This window comes from Trichosurus vulpecula, chromosome 1, assembly GCF_011100635.1.
Source record: "Trichosurus vulpecula isolate mTriVul1 chromosome 1, mTriVul1.pri, whole genome shotgun sequence".
Taxonomy (NCBI): domain Eukaryota; kingdom Metazoa; phylum Chordata; class Mammalia; order Diprotodontia; family Phalangeridae; genus Trichosurus; species Trichosurus vulpecula.
In genome coordinates this window covers 63,467,374-63,489,323 of record NC_050573.1, presented here as the reverse complement: position 1 = coordinate 63,489,323, position 21,950 = coordinate 63,467,374, and the positions used below count along the sequence as shown (strand labels likewise).

The following is a 21,950-nucleotide window of genomic DNA, read 5'->3' as shown; positions in this document are numbered from 1 at the left end:
CTTGGGTCCCTGCCTCTAAAGGCCCTTCAATGTGTAGCCCTTGTCATGGCATCTCTCTGAGCTTCAGTAAAACAGAGATGACATTACCACTGTTGGTGCTATCACCAGCAGTAAAGTATTTATTTATATGGTACAGAAGAATAAAATCCAGCTCACTGAAGGTAAGGGAGTTGTACTTGGCTTTCTCTGTCCCACAAGGTTGCTGAGGAAAGCACGACAAAGACCGTGTGTGAATGTGTGAAGATGATGGTATTCTCAGCCACCCCCAAATGCTTTCTCTAGTAATCTTCTCTAGGTAAGGAAGTATTAAATAAACAAAATGTAAAAATCTAACCGAATCAAACAAATACAAAAGCTAATTAAAAGGGTGTATGTGGTCTATGTGGTGCGTACACATCTATTTTATGCCTCCTCCCAACATAAGCTTTTAATGGGCAGGAACTGTATCAACACAGTCTCTAGCACAGAGCTACCACTGCTATCCACCAACCACAGTATAATCAATAACACCTACTCATATTTTTACAGCATTTTACAACTCACGTGTGATTATCTCATCTAAACCTCATAGCAGCCTAGTAGGTAGTACAAATGTTATCTTTTCCGTTTTACAACAAAACTGAGGATCAGACAAATAAAATGATTTACCCAAGGTCACAACAGTAAGTGGCAGAATAAGGATATGAACAAGTCTTTGAATCCAAGTCTATTACTATTACCACTAAACCCTCAAAAATTCCTCTCAAGAATCAAGCTTAAGTCAGAGAAAAAGAGGCCTTAGAGCATTTCCATTTGATTTATTTTTCTAGAACTATTTCACTGGATCCTTAAAAATTCACTATCATTCTGTTTGCCGGTCCATATAGGCTAATCCCTTCCATCAAGCTAAGTAACAAAGAAAACACCATGAAATTTCTACTCAGGACCTAGTACAATGCTTTGCACACAGCAGGTATTTCATACATGAATGAATAAGGTTATTAAGAAGTATAGGACATAAATATCAGTATATTAGATATAAACTTCTCCCCCCCAATTCCTCTGGTCATGACTATCAAGAGCAAGAGGACCTCTCTCTGGCCCCTGGCACTATATCATCCATGTTTTTCAGTGGTGCCAGGGAATGGTCACAAATGGCACTACTCAAAACTGTACTAATTTTCAAAATTTTGAAATATGCTTTGTCAGCTTTTCTTTGATAGAAGTGAAATGTAAACAATGTTCCAACATTTTTCATTGGTAGGTTTTTACATGGTATGTTTTCTTGCTTCACTGGTTAACATTGTTTTGGTTACAGACTTCAGGCAAAGAGACCAAGACATCAACGGAAATTACTGCCATATCAAAATTTGCTATTTGAGCAGGGTTTTCCTCCAATACTCATCTCCAATACTACTCTTATAAGAGACTAAGTAATTTTTCATGTTTTAAGTAACCACGTACTCTCAACTGCAGAGAGAGAAGGAAGGGTAAGTACACACATGAAAACATAACTGTTATAAAGAATGATGTTTCCTAAATTAAAGGTACATTTTTAACAGAATCTGATACAAAAGCCTACAGGATTCCTCAGACATAATTTGTCAAATCTGAAACTGTTTTTAAATATGTATTTATAGATGGTTAAATAATGATTGCCCTGCACTTAAGTATAATGACTGCATTTCAATCCTCACTAGCAAAGCAGAGCCTGGGCAAGGTACCCCAGATCAAGTTTTACAACTGTGTCCATGTGGGTTACTGTTCACTGGAGCCTTTGAGCCTTCATCAGAATATATTAGATTTGACATCACAACCAATTTCTAAGGAGAATGGGACATTCTAGTAATAAGAATATTTGCATTTATGAAAACCCATAAAGAAAGTATCCCTCCTGAGGTACCACCATAGAAGGTGCCTACCGCTAGTCTGAGTTCTTGACTATGGAGTAAACATACAACAGATGTTGTCAACTCTATATTTGCCTCTTATAAACAGAACATTTCAGCCATTCCATCTATTAAAAAGAGAAAATCAAAGACAAATGAATCCTACAGGTTTCCCTATTCTATCAGTAATAAAACAATGATATGCTACATTTACAAATCCTGTTGTGCAAATAGCTCACAGCACTTCATAGGATCATAGCAAGAAATGGTTTTAGAGATAATGTAGTCCAACTGAATCTGTTCCTTCCTCTCCATTTATAGGATAGGATACTGAGGACTATGGAGGTTAAAGATTTCATTCATTTATTTTAATAACATCCTAGTGAGATAGGTAGGAATGGGGATATTCCTTATCTAGTGATATCATATAGAAAAAGTTAATGAGAAGAAAGGAGAAGAGAATTGAGGCTTCTCAAATCCCAGGATTAAGTTAATTTCAATAAACTTAAATTGCCTCCCTTCGTAAAATGAGTAAGAGGTTATAAAATGAGGTCAATGTGGAAAGGCCAAAATAATTTAATGTAGCTAATCTAGCAAAGAGAATTTAATAGGGAAGGTGCAGGCCACTTCTAAGCCCTGTCTTAATCAATTCAATCCAAATACTTATGAACATTCCAGTATATGTAATGTGCTAAAGATACACAGATAAAAGTCAACATAGTTTCTGCCCTCAAGAAGTTTGCAATCTAGAGGGATACAAATAACTAAAATATAAGTTATAAGCAGATAGGAGATGTTCAAACAGAATGACCTGAGAGATGCAAGAAAGGTGCAATAACTTGAAACTGAAGAAATGGAACCCAAGGAGAGAACAGGAAAGGTTTAACAGGACACATGACTGGAGCTGTCTTGAAGGAAGGGAAGGAAGTCAAGAGGTAGAAATATGAAGGGAACACCATTTCAGATTGAGTGACAGTATGTATGAACGGCTGGAAAAATCTGGACAAACCTGAAGAATACTTCCTAAGTTAGGTTTGGCTGGAAAACAGTGAGTGAGAAAAGGAGTAGCATGTAATAAGGTGGGCAGGAGTCAGTTTGTGAAACACACTGAATGCCAGGGCAAGGAACTTTTTGTATAGTATACAACTGGGAACCAGTGAGTGTTTTGAATTGGGAAGTGCCACAATCTAGTGGATGGGGGGGGGGGGGGGGGGGGGGGGGGAAACAGGTAGGAAAATTAGTTAGGAGGCTATTACAATCATCGAGGAGACATAAAGAACTAAAACTGAATGTAACAAGGGAAAGTGGAAAGGAGGCTTGCGGGATATTAAGGATGTAGAATGAGCTAGCAACTGACTAAGGGAAAAGTCAGTGATGATGACTGGATGGCCGTACAATCCACAAAAATATGGAATCACTGTGGTTATCTGTATCCAATCACCTCCCAGTCATTTCATTATAACTGATTTTGAGCAACTCAAGGTTAAGTAACAAGACTGTATGCAGATCCATGGAACCACCTTAGAAAGAAGCAAATGCTAAATGACACTACAGTAGGGCTTGACTAGGATGCTTTAATCAACGAACAAGCATTCACTAAGTACGTGAGACAACAATGGCTGGGGCAATATTATGTTTATCTTTATATTTCTCAACAGCTCCACTGTACTCTAAACTCCTTGCTTTTGATGGTGAGTTATCCGATGGTGAGTTATTCACTGGAGAGCACAGACACATGCTATAGACAAGACCTGAACTGGGGCATAGGGGAATGGAGGAGGAAGTAATTTCAAGAAGTAAGACCCCTGGAAGCTAAGAACTGAGGAGGGAGTCAGCTCTGGAGAACAGCAGGTAGTGAGAATGCAGCTGAACAAACCACCCGGCAGAGATGCTGAAATCAAGGGATGCTGCATGAAAACTCTACAAAGAGATAAGAAATTCTAGGACCTCAAGTGTGCTCAGTTCACCTGGACTGCTCCACTTCCCCACTAGCTGACTTATCCACTGCTGCAGATACCACCCTGAGGCTTCTTCTCATGATTAGTGAGTCCCTGGCCAGGACTGCCATTTCTTGAGGGTCATCAGCCAATCACTGCACTCCCAGCTCAGCTTATACTCACTTCCCCGTTAGCTGCCTTGCCCCAGTATTCTCCTTCCTCTCCACCCCCTTCTAGCTCACCTTGATGGTTTGTATTGATCTATTAGAATATAAGCTTCTTGAGAGTAGGAACTACCTTGTTTTCTTGTACTTGGATCCCAGCCCCTAGCACAGGGTCTAGCACAAAGTCAGCACTTAAGAAATACACTCACACTCACCCTCTCCCTCTCCTCCTTTCATTTTCATTTTTATATCCTCAGTACGTAACACAGTGCCTTATACTTAGTAGGTATTTGTTTGATAAGTATTAATACTAGGTGAAGTCATAGTGCATAGAGCGCTGGGCTTGGAGTCAGAAAGACATCTCCCAGAGTTCAAATCCAGCCTCAGACACTTACTCTAGATGTGTGTGACCCCGGGCAAGTCACTTCACCCTGTTTGCCTCAGTTCCCTCATCTGTAAAATGAGCTGGAGAAAGAAATGGGGAACCGTTCCAGCATCTCTGCCAAGAAAACCCCAAATGGGGTCACAAAGAGTCAGACATGACTGTAAAACAATTGAACAACAAATATTAACTAAATTGAACACACATCTGTAATAACATCCCTCACACATTCATAGTTCTAAACCCAGAATTAAGGAAAATAGCTGTCCAAAAACCTTGATTTTCAATGATTTCTCCTATCACACATCACTTTTACCAAGCTTATTATACTGGTAAGCTCCATGAGGGCCTGGTAGCATGATGAGGTGGCAAGAGCTCTGTTACTGAGACACAAGACCTAAAGGGGAGTTCTAACGCTGACACCGAACTAGCTGAACAAGTCATTTAACCATCTTGTGCCTTATTTCCTCATCTCAAAAATGGGGACAATGAAACTTGCATTGCCTATCTCACATTGCTGTTGCAAGGACAGCACTTTATAAGCTGAAAAACACTATAGAAATGTGAATTATTATTAGCTGAATTGAACTGTCTGCCCACAGCAGATCAAAGGCAGCTGAGCAGAAAATGAGATGTAGACAATCACAGCACTGAAAAGAAACAGCTGAAAGGCTGTGTTATGAATGGGATTCATAATAATTACGATGAATCATCAATAAAAAATGAAATTATACTCACTGTCAGGAAAGCAGAAAGATGGGAAACAATTTTTATAGCAAGTGTTTACGAGAAAGGTCTCATCTATCAAATATATAGAGAACTGAGGCAAATTTATAAGAATACATGCCACTCCCCAATTGATAAATGGCCAAAGGATATGAACAGGTAGTCTTCAGATGAAGAAATTAAAGCTATCTATAGTTAGATGAAAAAGTGTTCTAAATCACTATTGATTAGAGAAATGCAAATTAAAACCACTCTGAGGTATTACCTCACACCTATCAGATTGGCTAATATGACACAACAGGAAAATGATAAATGTTGGGGAAGATGTGGGAAAATTGGGGCACTAATGCATTGTTGGCAGAGTTGTGAACTGATCCAACTATTCTGGAGAGCAATTTGGAACTATGCCCAAAGGGCCACCAAACGGCACATACCCTTTGATCCAGCAATACCACTACTAGGTCCGTATCCCAAAGAGAGCATAGAATAGGGAAAAGGACCCACATGTACAAAAATATTTATAGCAGTTCTTTTTGTGGTGGCAAAGAATGGAAAATTGAGGGAATGCCCATTAATTAGGGGATAGCTGAACAAGTTGTGGTATAGAAATTCAATGGAATACTTATTGTGCTTTAAGAAATGGCAATCAAGTAAATTTCAGAAAAACCTGGTAAGATTTACATGAACTAATGCTGAGGAAAGTGAGCAGAACCAGGAGAACACTGCACACAGTAACAGTAACACTGTGCAATGATCAACACAGCTCTTCTCAGCAATACAATGACCCAAGACAATTCCAAAAGACTCATGACAGAAAATGCTATCCACATCCAGAGAAAGAATTATGGAATCTGAACGCAGATCGAAGCATATTATTTTCACTTTCTTTTTGTTCTTATGGCTTTTCCTTTTTGTTCTGTTTCATCTTTCACAACATGAGTAATGTGGAAATATGTTTAACATGACTGCATATGTATAACCTATATCAGATTGTTTGCTGTCTTGGGGAGTGGGGAGGGGAGGAAGGGAGGGAGAAAAATTTGGAACTCTAAATCTTATAAAAATGAATGTTGAAAACTATCTTTACATGTAACTGGGAAAAATAAAACACTATTTACAAAAAAAGAAAAAATAATAAACAATAACAACAAAAAGAAATTACACTCATCATCTCCCCTTTAAGAAGGAAAACATGTTAATATATTGCAGAAAGATTTATATCCCAAATGGTTAAAAAAGGAGTAGAGCAGTGAAAGAAGTGAGCATGGCTAGCCAGCAGGGGCATTTCCTTAAATGGAGGTTCTAAGCAGAAACTCATTAAAGGAATAGGTGGGGGTGCAGCACAGGGTCAGAGGCAATTCCATGGTGAGAAGGCTTCTGGGGTGGGGGTGGGGGTGGGGAAATCTAGAGAGTCAGGAGCAGAGCTGGGAGAGAGGTGAGCATGGATGGATGGCTTGGGCATGAGTCAGGAATGGAAAGCCAGGAGGTAAGTGAAGTGAAGAGATCAGAGAAACTTTTGTTGACTAATAGCAGCCAATTATCATCTATATTCTTGGGGAAGTTTGGGTATCATTTTGCCTGGAAAAAAGAAACTGATGAAAAGGTCCATTCTGACTCTTAAGATCCTATTACTTCACTTTGTTAAAGATCTAAATGGACAACAAAAGTAACTAAAACAGATCTGCAAGTTGCACTGACTAGTTCTCTGAGAGTATTACTTTTTGTTTTACAGTATTAAGCAAAAACCTTTTATCTCATCATCCCATTAACAGATTCACAGAATGTCAAAACTATAAGGAAGCTCATAGGCCATCAAGTCCAATTTGTACCAGAACAAGACTTCCTTCTTCAACATACCAAACCAACAAATGGTTATTAAGGCTTTGCTCAAAGACCACTAAGGAAGAGGAACCTACAGCCTCCTAAGGAAATCCATTACACTTTTAAACAGTTCGAATCACTAGAAAGATTTTCCTTACACCAAACCTACAAGTGTGTGCCTCTGTAACTCGCACCAGTCACTTCTACCCTCTGGAGACAAACAGAACATGTGGGACCACCCTCTTTGGCTGTGGAATCAGTGGAGGCCTGAGGTGTCTGTGTGCTGCTGTTGATACTTGCTAGTCAGGTGGCCATGCTAGTCAGGCCGCCATGCTAGTCAGGCCCACATTGCATCTTATTGCCTGAGTCTTAATAATTATACCTACAGCATTTATTCCACAAGGCTTTGGAAAGCTTGAAGTGCTACATGAATGTCAGCTTTTATTACTCCATACCACAGTCCATCAGATATTCCAAGACATCAATCGTGTCCCCTCCAAGGCTTTTCTTTAAGGGAAAGGCCTTTAACTGATCCTTAGATGGCACATTCTTGACGTCCTTCACTATTCTGGTTATCCTCCAACTTCTGAAAAGTGGAGGCCAGTATGGAACACCATACTTGCAAGGTACCTAACTAGGGCAGAACACAGGACACAAGGTCTCTTAGAATACAGCTTAAGATCCCTTTAGTGGATCTGGTAGCCACATAACATCACTCACTCTTAGTGAGCCTGAAATCCATTGTAATACCCCGTCTTCTTCAGACAAATAATTGTCTGCCTCTCCCAGTTCATACCCAGGCTTAGAAAATCAGCTTCTCAAGAATAAATCTCTTCTTTTATACTTATACCTCCATGTGAGTCACTGATGAAAATGATAACATCAAGTACAGATTCCAGGGACACTCCACTAATGACTTCCTTCCAAGTTGACATTAAACCATTAATGACTATTCTTTGGTCCTACCATTCAACTAGCTCTGAATCTACCTAATCCTGCCATCTGATAGCCTACAATTCTTTATCTTGTCCAAAAAAAAAAAAAGTATGAGAGACTGTCAAATGCTTTGCTCAAATCTAGGTAAACTATATCTACAGCATTTCCATGATCCACAAGACTAGTTAGTAGCCCTATTAAAAAAAGAAAAAGAGATTAGATTGGCATAAGCTGTTCTTAGTGGTGCCAAGTCAACCCTTTGTAATCGGTGCTACCTCTTCATGATGTTCACTAATCATCCCTCTAACAAGATTGCCAGGAATCAAGGGGATCTACAGTTTGAACATTTACTCTCTTCATTTAAAAAGAAAATCTCAATAATATTTGCCGTTCTTCCATCCTCTGGCAAGCACTTGTTCTGTCCTCCATGATCTTTCAAAAATCACTGATGGTAGCTCAGGAACATGTCCATTGGTATTTTCAAAATCCTGGGGGGTATAGTTCATCTAAGCCAGGGATCTGAATTAATGAAGGACAGCTAAATGCTCTCTTAACATCTCCCCACTCACTCATCTTGGGTTCCAAACTCCTCATTCTTTTTTGTTTTGTCCTTCCCAGTTTAAAGGTCCTTCTTGGCAGAGAAAACAAAAACAAAAAAAAGAGCAGAATGGTTATATCTCTTCTCCATCTTTTGTCACCATGGTCCAAGCTCCCTGCGTGGCAGCGGCTCAGACTTTCTTTGCTCCTCTCCACCAAACTGAGGACACCCACTGGGCAATGCCTCTTTATTGCCTTTTGTTTCCCTGCCCAGCCTCAGGCTCACCTTGATGCTATTCTTCCAGGGAGGCCTGGGCTGGGCACCACCCACACCCACTGCCACACCAGTCTCATTAGAGTGCTTCCTTATTCTCCTCTTTTCTCCTCACTGGAATTGTTTCTTTGAATACCCACACCTAAACTTCTTGGATAGAAAGGCATCATTCCTAAGAGCTGCACCAATGATAGACAACAAAAGATTACCACAAGGAGGCTGATGGGGGATGGAGGGCATTCCCAGATTATGTGTTCTCTACAATACAGTGGCTGAGCAATCCCCATATCTGTCTTCAAGAAACACACTGCTTGGGAACAAGAACATAGAGATGTGAAATCCCTGATCACTTTCTTTCTGTGGTCAACCAGCTCTTTGCCATGTGGCCAATCTTTCGCTGTCAATATACTCTCACAGCCATTGCAGCAAAGGGAGAAGAAACTGCTAGAGGTTTCTACTCCTTCTCCCCTATGCCCAGCCCACTGACCTTAGCCAGCCTGACAATGGCTACTCCCCACCGTGGCAAGCAGGAAGGTATCTCACCACCCATCAGTGGGGCAATCTCCTGTCACTCCGATGGCAGAGGAATGACATAAGAAAGAACTGCCAATAAAGGGAAGAAAGGAACCACGGACCAACTACATGGTATTGCTATTCCAGTGATTCTCTAGTTTCACCATCAGGGACATAGTTTCCCATTATATTTAAAAGAGACTATAGCAGATGAAAATGACTTCTTGTTGGAGAATGAGGTGAGGGAGGAAAAGTAGGGAGCTGGATTCTACTCTACTGAACATGATCCTAACAAAAGCAAATTCTGAGACACATGCCACCATAAAGTAGATATTTTAAAACAGCTTTGCCTGGCGTGGGGCGGGTAAAGTCTCTGAACAATCAACTAGCTGACAACTCTAATAGGAAACAAAGTTTCCCCTTTTTGGTTCTCTTTGTGTCAGATATCATAGAGAATTTCAAAGACTCTGGGCTGAGAGGGACCTTCAAGGCCATCTAGTAAAACCTCTACCTCAAGAGGAATCTCTTCCACAGAACCCCAACAAGTAGCCATCCAGCCTTCTCTGGAAAACTGCCAGAGAAGATGAACCTCTAGCAACAAATAAGAACTAACAGGCTACATTTTGAAGGTACCATGAATTTAGAATGCAGGAGAAAACCCAACCCCATACCGAAATAAATTAAAACAACTTAATTGTAAATCCAAATAACCCCAGTTTGAACCCGCCCTTGGACTTCTCTGAGGTTGGAATGAGAGAAGCTGAGTGAGAATATGCTTAGTTGACTTCCCCCTTATTCCTGGAGTGTGGAAAAGACTGGGGAAAACTGATCATAGAAAAAGGCATCATACTTACCACTGGGTGGCTTGGGTCGGGGAGGAACATTTTTCTTCGGTGGCAGAGCAGGAGTGTCCTGTTTACTTTTAAAGGGGTCCTCTGAGAATCCCACCCCTCCAAAAGAGGAGGTGAAAGGGTCAGAAGGGGTGGGCTGCAGAAATGGAAATGAAAGGGAGATAGAGAAAAGCAATTCAAATAAAGATTATGAAGATCAATTAAACACGCAATTAGTTTTTACTGATCCCCTCTTATGGGAGGCCCAGCCCAACAGCCTGGGCCTGCTTGCTGTTTCCACATGGTTGCCACTCAAGGTTCCTGAAGGGGAGATAAGTACTACAACCCTTTCCGTATCTGTAATGTGTGAAGCACAATGTCTGGTACACAGTCAGGTCCTAATAAATGTTTGTTAAGTATCTGCTGTTAAATGATGAAATTGAAATGGAAGAGAAGAGGCCTGCCCAAGTTCTACTAAAATTGCTTGCTCTGAGGTTCTAGTGACATCTTAATTTCCAACTCCAATAATCATTTCTTGGCTTTCGTTTTCCTGGACCACTCAGTCCCTTATAACCTGACCCCTTCTACTTCCTCAAGTGTGGCCCTTTGACTGAATCCAGATTTCACACAACAAATCTCCTTAAAAAAGAATGTGTTCTGCAAAACTTGGACTCAGTCAAAAGGCCAAAACCCAGCACCTAGAAGGCCACATGTGACCTCAAGGCTGCAGGTTCCCCACCCTGGCCTACACGATAAAATACAAACCCCTTAGTCTGTCATTCAAGGCTCTCTGACACTTGACTGATTCTGGTCTGCTTTTCTAGCCCATTTTACATGGCTGTCATTCTTTCCATGTTTGCCTGTTGAAACCTCGCATGTCTCCCCACCCCGCCTTCAGTGGATGGGTTAGGGCGGTGGCAATGAAAAAGAAGACAGACACAGGAGCACTGCAGAACTGTAGTCCACAAGACCCAAGTTTGCAGCAGGAATTGTTCTGTTAATATTTCATAGTGTGAAACTCATTAAGTATACCTTTTTATCAGGTTTCTTGATATTTAAATACCAACTCTTTTGCTGTAGTGTATTGCTAAGCTTTTCAAATGACACTTTATATAGCAAAATTTAGAATGCAATGGTTTGAAGACCTTTCCAGGCTGACACGGGAACATTCTATCCTGTCCCTTTCCAGAACTCTTCTATGATGTGGATAAGGGCACTAAAATTCTATGGGTCTTTTGCTACTTGATGTAAATGTTCTTTTTAAAAATAAATGATAGGTTTTTTTTCCACCTGTAAAAAGAGAAAAAAAAAAAAAAAGTCCTGGCCGTGGATTGTCAACCAAAGGTCTTCCCAACCTCTAGGATTTCTTGCCATCACAACCTGCTTGTCTCCTTATTACAATTTTTTCTTCTTTCAAAGTTGCCATTTAATTATTCAAGAGATATTCATAGGTATTTCTGCTAAATATGCCAAGGAACTGTACTGGGAATTAATAGCTAAAAAGTAATTCCTGTTCTAATAGAATTTATAATCTACTAAGAGAATGTACTATATCTCTTCATCTGTGTGTTTTACAAGACAGAATATGTTAATCGACAAAAAAGAAGATAGGAGCAAATTGTTCTCAAGTTCAAAGGAGAGTTCACTTTTAACATGGGGAAGTAGATGAGAAATAATGTAAGATTTCGTGGAAGAGGCAGCATGTGAGGAGTTGGTATCTGAGCTGGCCCTCTGAGGAAAAACAGGGTTTGATATCATTTCAACTTGATATCACCTGAATAAAAATGTTGTGCGATACTGAGTGGAAATAGGGAAAAGTTAATTGGAATGGGACACACAATATCTATAGTCCAGCAGGATATCCTAGGAATGGCCTTAGGTAAAATATGGTCCTGATTACAATAATAGCAAGAAATCTGAAAACATTCACCAAAAGGAGATGCATGTGCCCTGGGTTATAGGGGGAACACCCCATAAACCTAGAGGGGGAGTATACCTAGAATAAAGGAGACACTCTTTTTTCATCTACCTTTTCACAATCTCCCCAGTCTGAAGTGCTCTCTTCTGCCCTCAAATTTTCCTAAAGCAATCTGTTTGGCTTTCTCCCATTCTCCTACCATATTTCCATTCATACCACATGTCACAGTCTCCTAATGGCACCTGCTCTCGAGGAGCTTTCCTTTTATGGCCTATCTTTGCCATACCACTACAGAGCATAATGACTTGAACAGAGGCAAAACTCTTGTTGAAGTTTAACAGCATGAGCAATTATCACCATTGTGGTTGTCTTAATTATTCTGTATATACCCCACCCCTCCAGTACCAATGTAGGTTCTGTCCAATCTGTGCTTAACAGATGTCACCTGATTCAAACTAAAGCCACAATCATTCTTCACAATGACTTGTAATTACCCAGTGGGAAAGAAAGTCTCTATTCCGATACTCTGATTCAAATAAGACCTTTTACCTTGGTTACAATACAACTGGAAAGAGATCAAATCCAGCCCTCTGATTGACTCTCCAATCTGAAAGGATTCAAACTACAGACTTCTGGACGCGCCATAACACTAAGTGACCTTCTATCTAGGACCCAAGGGATCACTGCATAACTATTTCTAGTTTAATCTAAGCCTAGAGTAAAACTTCTAATTTTTAAAAATTCAGGAAAACAACTTTGGCTTCTCTTAGTTGAACAAGAATGAAGAATGCTCTTTAAAAAATAAAGAAGAGATAACTTTCATTCATTTAAATTTTTAAAAAATGATCCTAAATCTGGGGAAATAGTTTTGGCCTTATCTTAAAATGTTCCCTAAGTCAAAAATTGAAAACTGAAAAATATGACCCAGCCAAGTAACTGAATTATCTGTTTATGTTGATTTGACTCTTTCTTACATCATTCAACAAAGTTAATAAGCATTTATTATGTGCAAGGCATGTTTCCATAAAATATTTATTTTATTTTAACAACAGGTTCATGTGACAAGAAACACTGGAGAAACTAGAAAGTAACTTGGTAAAAACTGGGTTTAGACCAGCATCTTACACCACATGCCACAGTAAGTTCCAAATGGATTCTTGATTTAAATATAAAAGATCACATTATCAAAAGATTGAAGGAAAACTGTTGGAGGTATCTTTCACAACTATGGCTGAAGAAGAATTCTTTTATCCTAATTTTTATAAATACCTTTTGTTGTCATATCACTTTAATTTCTGAATATATTACTTCCTTAAACCCTACCCAATGAGCTATCCTAGGTAACAACAACAAAATCTTAGATGGAAAACAAGGCAATTCAGCAAAACTAACCAAAAAGGAGGGTTAGAGGAGATCCAAAAAGATATATGACAATTTCAATTACATGAAATTGAAAAGCTTTTACAATTGTAAAATCCATGTAGGTTGGATAAGAAGGATAATTCTCAATTATGAAAAGATTTTTGCATCAAAAATCTTTCACAAGGGTCTCATACCCAAGACATAGAGAATTAACACAAATATAGAAGACCAAGAGCAACACCTCAATGGACAAGTGGTCAAATGATATGGACTAGTTTTCAAAAGAAAAAATGCAGATTTCAACTCTATGAAAAATTGCTCCAAATCACAGTTTAAGAAGTGCTGAAGGGATCGTGGGTGGAAAAAGTTTAAGAAGCCCTGCTCTAAATAACTAGTAAGAGAAATAAGAAGAAACTAAAATTACTCTGAAGTTTCAAGTCACAACCAGCATACTGACAAAGATGAAAAAAAAAGTAGAAATAGTGTGTAGGGACAAATTAATATACTGTTAAGGGAGTCCTGAATTGATCCAATCATTCTGTAAAGTAATTTATAATTATATTAAAAATGTCTAATGACCAAAAGACAAAACGATCTCATATATTTAAAAATATTCATAGCAACACTTTTTAATGGTGTAATATCAATTAAGTCGGGACTTTTTTTACTGTTTTAGAATGATAAATTAATTAAGTGTCTTTGATTGAGCCTTACTAGGTGCAAAGCCCTAGGCCCAAACCCCTATCTACTAGGTGCTAAGCCTATGTGGGCGTGAAGCCCTCAGGATCCTAAGGGGAGTTGCTAAGACCAGAGCCAATAGTAGGAGCCTAAGTTCTGGTCTCTCAGATGACATTTGGTGACAGCCAAAGAGTGTATAAAAAGAGAGAACAGAGCTATTTGCAGGAACGCTCACTCTTGGAGGAGTGCTGATGTGGAGACTCTGGGCAGCTGTAGTTAAGAGTCCTCCAGCTTGTGAACCCAGATGTTGATGCCTTCTTGGTAACTATGAATTGTATTTGGTCTGTCTATAATGTATGTTTGTAATTGTATCTGCTCTGAAGTTCAGGGTGCTGGCTTTTTCCCCTAAACTAAGTGAATGATATTTGTATGTTGGATTGAAATAAGATCGTTAACCCCTTAACGTTGCTTTCCTTAGTAAAGCGGATCAAAAGAACCTGTGCTGACAGCATTCTTGTTGTTGGGCTCGTGTTGGTCTTTCACCCCCACTACAGCTGCTAGCTGGATTGTTCCAAAAAATGGTATTAACAAATCGGTCAATCAACACATTTTCATCACTAGGTTCACTCTTGACACTGTTGGTCACCCTCTACTCACTGATACTCTCCTCATGAGAACAGCCAGACCTGCTTCTAGCTGCTAGACCCCATAATCAATACTGAGGGAGAGAGGGCCTACCTTCCTCATCACTACCAGCAACAGCTGGATAGGCACAGGAGCCTTAGGAATGGCAGCATCTCCCAAACTAGTGGTGTCAAATTCAGATAGAAACTGCTATCCCTGCAGCTGCATGTTAACTTAGAAAACACAAATAAATATTATCTATATAATGATGTGTGTATATGCATGTGTGTGTGTGTGTGTGTCTGTGTGTGTGTGTGTGTGTGTGTGTGTATGTATATGTGTGTGTCTATATCTTTTTTTGGTGAAACATTTCCCAATTACATTTTAATCTGGTGCAGAGCCAGGTCAGGGTTTTGAATATGACACTTCTATCTCAAACCACATGTCATATTTCCTGCCCAACTCTCACAGTCATTATCTGGGAAAGCAACTCCAGTGGAGAAGAGACCAGCTATCCCTACTAAATGCCACATACACAAAAAGACGGCAAGCCAGCCTACCTGAACCAATGAGGCAACCTGAGAGAGTAAGCAGCATTTGTCTCAAGCAAGTAAGAGCACCACCACCACCACCACCACCTTGACCACTATCTTCCCCACTCAGATCCTTATGGAGACAGTCACAGACCCTGAACCCAATAGCCTTGGGAGAGGTAGTGCTTCCAGCCCAGTGCGCTCAGGTAGAGGGAAGCAACCCCTTAAGAGAACCAGCCTCGGAACTGCTCCTACAGGTGCATTCTCAGCCACAGTTTCTGAAGAGCCAAAAAAAGAAAATTGTCCCCAAAGTCCCTGGCATCAGAAACTAATATCATTTTATCAGCAAAATGAAATTAAAGAGGCATTAACATATGCTTTGCCACCATACCCTAAGGACCAAAGGACTTTTCCATCTGACTTGCAGCTAAAAACTTCCATATGTAGTCTCTCCCTTTAGAATGCGAGCTGCTTGAGAAAAGGGGCTGTCTTATTTTTCTATTTGTAGCCCCAACACTTAGCATAGTGCTTTGCACAAAATAAGTGCTTCATAAATCATGCATTCATTCATCATTCTCTACATTTTCTTGACACTGCTCCCTTCTGGTTCTTCTCTTATCTGTCTGACCACCCTTCTGTCTCCTTTGCTGGATCTTCATCCGCATCACTCCCACTAACCATGGGCGTCCTTCAATACTCTGTCCTACATCCTCTTCTCTCTCTGTACTATTACAATTGGTGATCTCATCAGATCCCATGACTGTGATTCCAATTATCATCTCCATGCAGATGATTCTTAGATCTACTTATCCAGCCTTAACCTCTCTCTAGGTCTCCACTAACTTCTTCAATTGCCTATTAGGCATCTCTCACTGGATCTTCCACAGATAACTTAAACTCAACATGTCCTAAACTGCACTCATCTTTTCCCCCACATCTTTCCCTCTTTCTAACCTCCCTGTTCCCACTGAGTGCATTATCATCTTCCCAGTTACTCAGACTCACAACCTAGGTGTCAATCTCCTTACTTTCTCTCATCCCTCATGTCCAATTTGTTGACAAGTCTTCTTATTTCTACCTTTGCTGTACCTCCTGTGCTTGCCCCCTTCTCTCTTCTGACACTACCATCAACCTGGTGCAGGCCCTCTTCACCTAACACCTTGACTACTGTAGCCGGTTGGTTTCCCTGCTTCAAATGTCTCCCTCCACTCAGCTGTCAACCAGATCTTCCTATAGGACAGGTCTGATCCTGCCATCCTTCCATTCCATAAACTCCAGTGGCTCCCTACAGGTTCCAATATAAAATCTTCCCCATGGCTTTTAAAGTTCCTCATAAACCATCTCCTTCCTACCTTTCCAGTCTTCTACCTTTAGCAGAGACTGTCTTTTGCCTTTCTTTGTGTCCCTCAGTGCTTAGCATAGTCCCTGGCACACAGACAATTAATATTTACTGACTGACTTCACTCCTCTCCAAGTACTCTGCAATGACACTGGCCTCTTTGCATACAATTCTACATCTCCCAGATCCAAATGACTGGCTGTCCTTTGTGCCTCAAATGCTTTACCTCTGCATCTGTACCTCCTGCCTCCTTAACATCTCAGTTAAAATCCCATCTTCTGCAAGGCTTTCCCAGTCCCCATAATCTCAATGCCTTCTATCTGTTGATTATCTCCAGCTGATCCTATATATATCTTAGTTGTATATAGTTGTTTGCATGTTGTCTCCCTCATTAGACTGGAACTCCTCAAGGACTAGAAGTATGTTTTTGCTTTTCTCTGTATCCCCAGCACTTAACACAGTGCTCAGCACAGAGTAGATGTTTAATAAGTGTTGGTTGCCTTGACTTCACTTGGCTGAGGATCAGTGGAGAAGAAAACAGAAGTGACATCTGGATAGGGCAGAATATCCCAGGACTACTGCAGCTTAAGGGCTCCCTTCTACATCAGTGGTGTCAAACTCAAACAGAAACAGGAGCCATTAAACTATACAAATTGACTTAGGAAACCACATATTAGCATTATCTACATTGTATTGTATTTTTACTTATTTTGTTAAATATTCCCAATAACATTTTCATCTGGTTACTTGTAGCCACTCAAGAATGTTGAGGCAGCACATCACAGAGGTTTGACATCTCTGTTCTACATGAAGCCTTTCCTGAGCTCCCTGTACTCCACACCTAAGCCATTAGTGTGTTCCCTTTCCAAGCTGCTGTGTATTTTGTAAAAACTTAAAAGTATCCATATAGTCTTCTCCAATAGATGGTAAGCTCAGGGACAGTTTAACTTTTTTCTGTGCCTTCCTGGGGCTTAGCATGCACAAAATTAGTGCTCGCCATATCTTGATTGAGTACTTCTGTTCTATACTTATTTATCTTGGCCATCAGCTGCCTATTGGCCATCTTTATTCTGCTCTTTCCAGTCTATCATCATTCTTCTTGGCAGAGAAAACAAGGAAAAAAGGAGCAGTGCAGCTCAGCTTCCTTTCTGTCCTCAGTTGACTTAACCTCATCAGTAATGAGCAAAGTCCTACCCCTTCTTTGATCCTCTTTTTTCTCCATAACATAAATTTTAAAACCCTTTGTATAGTCCTTTGCTTTCTCTACCAACCCCAATCCCCTCTGGGCTTTAGCGCCACTGCCACTCCCCACGGGCCACATTTTTGTAATCTTCCTTGATCACCTGCTTCGATTGTTCATCTTATTTAAAATGTAAAGTGGGTTGGCAAGTTGGCTGGGCACTAATACCAATCTCTCTGCAAACCTTTTTTTTCCTCCTCATCAGAATCATTTTTCTTTATGTCTTTATAACTTCCCATCTCTCCTAGGCTTTTCCCCAATAGAATTTTAGTCTCTAAGATCCTAACTATCGTTCCTCTGAACTCTCTGAAATATGCTCTCCCTGGATCTAGGTCACATGTCATACTATTCCCAGCTTTCCTCTTCAGGTAATAATAATTAAATAACATTAGTGATGATGACCGTAACGACAACTACAGTTTAACAGGCAGCCTCTAATAAGCACTGGCTGACTGCTGACCGACTGACTGAATGTGAACCAGCAGTATGACACGGAAGGCAGAGATGCTAATGCTCGAAACGGTTACACCTGGAGAAGGACGACCTTTAGAAGAGGGGAGGCCATAGTGCCGTGACACTCTGCCCTCATCAGATCACATCTGGAGGACACTAGACACCACATTTTAAGAGACACTCGCAGAACAGAGGTTAAGAGAGCACCATGATGGTATGTCCTGAAGGTGCTTGAGATGTTTAGCTTGAAAAAGAAAAGACTTGGTGAAAACATGATGACTGCCTTCAAGCATCTTGAGAGGAAGAGCAATTAGACTTCCTCTGCTTGGCTCAAGAAAGCTGTGCTAACAGCAACAGGAAAATTGGGGAGTGTGGTACCATGTTACTCTGCTCTGATCCCATTATCAGTTTGAGACGCCACAAGGAGGACAATAAGAAACTGAAGAACGTCCAGAAGAGACCTTCTAATCACACAATAGGAGGACTGAGGAAATGTTTAGGAACTGGAGGAGATTCAAAAGTAACATGACAACTGCCTTCAAATATCTGAAGGGGAATCCTATAGAAGAGGGATTAGACTTGTTCTGCTAGGCCCCACTGAGCTGAACTGGAAGCAATGGGTAGAAGTTGCAAAAAGGCAAATTTAGGCTTAATGTGAAGAAAAATTTACTGAAATTAGAACTATTCAAAAGTGTTATGGGCTGCCTTTGGAAGTAATGGGTTCCGCCTCACTGGAGATATTCAAGCTAAATACCCATTTGCTGGGGATATCAGAGAAGGAATTCTTCTTCAGTGAAGGGTTTGACTAGATGGTTTCTGAGGTCTCTTTCAGCTTCTAAATTGTTTTTCTATGTTTTCATCTTTTCATGCCCAGGACTAAGCCTTGCACATAACAGGTGTTTAATAAGTAAACGAACTGAATAAAGAAAATAAGGAGCAAAAGCCCATGGCTACAACATGAAAGGTGAGGCTTCGACTATCATGCAATTAGGAGTTAACAGAATACTGGAAACAAAACATCATCATGTTGGAAATTAAATTTTCCATTTAACTGTCCAACTTTTCTAAGTTGAACACAATCCCACGTTTGAACAGGAAGTGTGACTTTTTCTAAAAATCACAAATGCATATTTGTTCTCTGATTACTATTGTGAAAAACAAGCACACAGAGAGAAATAGAAGGTCTGAAATGTGACTAAAGTTAGAACTTCAAAAAATGAAAATAGGTCATTTTTGCAAACTCATTTCTTATACCTAAAACAGTTAACTTGGTAAAGTAAAAAGAATGGAATAGAAATTGGAATGGAAATCGAGAGAATCAGAGGAAGGAATCTTAGTGGTTACCTAAGTCTGACTTCAGATCCCTTAAAGGAACTCCTTTCTATAACATCTCACACTTGAACTTTCGAAATAACAGGACTTTTCCCTCAAAAACCTTCTAACTGTGCCCATGGACAAGTCACTTAACACCTCTTTGGGTCCCAATTTCTTCATCTCAATGTCAAATGAAGAGGTCAGACTAGATGCTTACTAAGGTTTCTTTCAGCTCTAAATCTCTATGATTCTACAGTCACAGTGGGGACACTCCATACAGAGCTACCGCACTTGGAAAAGAACATTTTTTAAAAGCCTGCTTCTTTTGAAACTGCTGCCACCAAGTGGCAGAAGTTCTTAAATCCAAACCTTGCAAGGAAAAAGTTATAATTTACTCAGAAAGAACTTTATGATTTATATTGAAACTGATTGTTTCTCTGTAACAGTGACCACTTTCCACGTTAGAAGCTGACTACATATCAGGCATGGCCAATGCACTCATTGTTTTGCTTAACTCTACTTTTGTATTAGAGAGGAGAGTCTTTCGAAGGAAGATCCATCACAAGGGAAGAGACAGAGGTTAAAAAATAACACTGGGGCAGCTAGGTGGCGCAATGAATAGAGCACCAGCCCTGGAGTCAGGAGGACCTGAGTTCAAATTCAACATCAGACACTTGACACTTACTAGCTGTGTGACCATGGGCAAGTCACTTAACCCAAATTGCCTTGCCTTCTTCCTTCAAAAAAAAATAACCTCAATAAAAATTTTAAAGATGCCAAGAATAAATTTCTAGTTTGCTCTTCCCTCCTCAGAGCATACACATTCTAGGATCCAATAGAGTTAGAAAGGATCTCAGAACACCCTCTACTCCCCACTCCAATAAGGAAATCTGGGGTGCTAGTGTATCTAACTGCAACCTGCTTATAAAATGGATATCTGACTCTGGGAAAAGACAACCAAAGATATCAAGGTTTAAAGGGAAAAAAAGTTTATTTCTTTGCTCTGTCTGCCTCTTGGATTTTCCTAAACTTGAAATCTACAGAACAATTTCAATTTCAGGATAAAAGATTCTTATTTCTTCATATTTGGAAAAGACCTAAGGTATATCTTTCTGTTTCTCTATCTCCTCTGCCAACTCGTACAAAAATCAATTTTATTTTTCTTCATTAAGGATGACTTTCTGCCAGACAACCTATTTCAGGTTGTTTGCTTATCTAAAGAACTGCAGGCTTTTTTGGAAATAATAGGTCAAAAATCATACTTCTGCTGTTAGCCACAAGATTTTTGTTCCGATATCTAACATGATTTAGTACAGGAACAAATAAGTCTGAATGCAGTATTTCATGTGGACTTCTGCACAATGGAGAGGGGCTAAGAAGAGAATAAATGGTTACCATGACAACTGTCAGTCAGGTTGACAGTCTTAGAAAGAAGCATCATGCATCAGTATTTACAAATTTTATCACTAAATTTGGGATTTTTGTAGAACTAATGAATAATTTATTCAAACAGATCCTGATAGAAACTGAATATGTGAAGCCCAATTCTTTAGAGTTTCTCTTTAGTTATAAAAACTGGTCTATATAATATGGTCTAAATAACAGCTCTGTGAATACCAGGAATGGTATACCAGGAATACTTATGGCCTCTCCCACATGAAAGCACACGGCTTTGTACACTGCCTTACACCAAATGAATGTTTGCTGGAGTATAGAGCAGCTTGCAGAGGCTAGGATGAGCCAATAAGGGTGGCTGTGGAACTTCCACATTCAGCTTCATTAGTAGTAACAATAACAACTCAATTTTACTGGACTGTTTTGTAGGTAACAAAGGAATTTCCTCACAAGTACTGATATTTCTACTTTACAGAAGAAAAAACTAATGCTCAGAGGAAGGAACTAACTAGTCTGCTATAGCATAGTTTGTTGACTAGCAATACCAGCATTCCCATGCCCTTTGCAAACTGTCTCACCAAAACCAACAACTACCTCATCTGTGAATAAAAGGCTAGAGAACCTTTCCATCTGGGGTGCTTCAGGTATATTATAATTTTGGTTAGAGGAAAAAATAACTTGCAGTGGTCCTGTCTAGTCCAGTTTCTCTCAACATTGGATACGCATTATTGACAAGATTTTGACTTTTAGAGAAATGTATAATTAAAAATTATGTAATTGTGTCCCACACCATAAAATCAACGAAAGAGCACAACCATTTTAGAAAACGGAGGACGCTCCACTGAGCTGAGTTTACCTTTGACATCTGGCTGAAGTCCGCAAAGCCCTCACTACTACTGAAGGCACCACTTCCAAAGGGGTCTAAGGTTCCAAAGGGATCTGTAAGTTGTACCAAGAAAACAATTTTGTATATCTGTAACATTTCTTCTAAGAAATACTAAAAATCACAAGCTTTCCACCCTAAATAACCCACAAAGAAAGATAATTGGAACCTAGTTATATTTATGTGTTCCTTATAGCAAATCAGAAAGTAATTCCTCAATAAT

General features: G+C 39.8%; 1 protein-coding gene across 2 annotated transcripts in view; it reads right to left on the bottom strand.

Moving 5' to 3' along the window:
• Nucleotides 1–21,950, bottom strand: part of EPS15L1 (epidermal growth factor receptor pathway substrate 15 like 1) — a 124,893-nt gene that overhangs the window by 21,927 nt on the left and 81,016 nt on the right. For both annotated transcript variants that reach the window (XM_036763262.1, XM_036763253.1), the window contains exons 21-22: nt 21,701–21,783; nt 10,013–10,145 (exon numbers count right to left, since the gene is read on the bottom strand). In XM_036763262.1, coding sequence (XP_036619157.1) covers nt 10,013–10,145; nt 21,701–21,783 — 216 coding nt within the window. The remainder of the gene's footprint in view (nt 1–10,012; nt 10,146–21,700; nt 21,784–21,950) is intronic.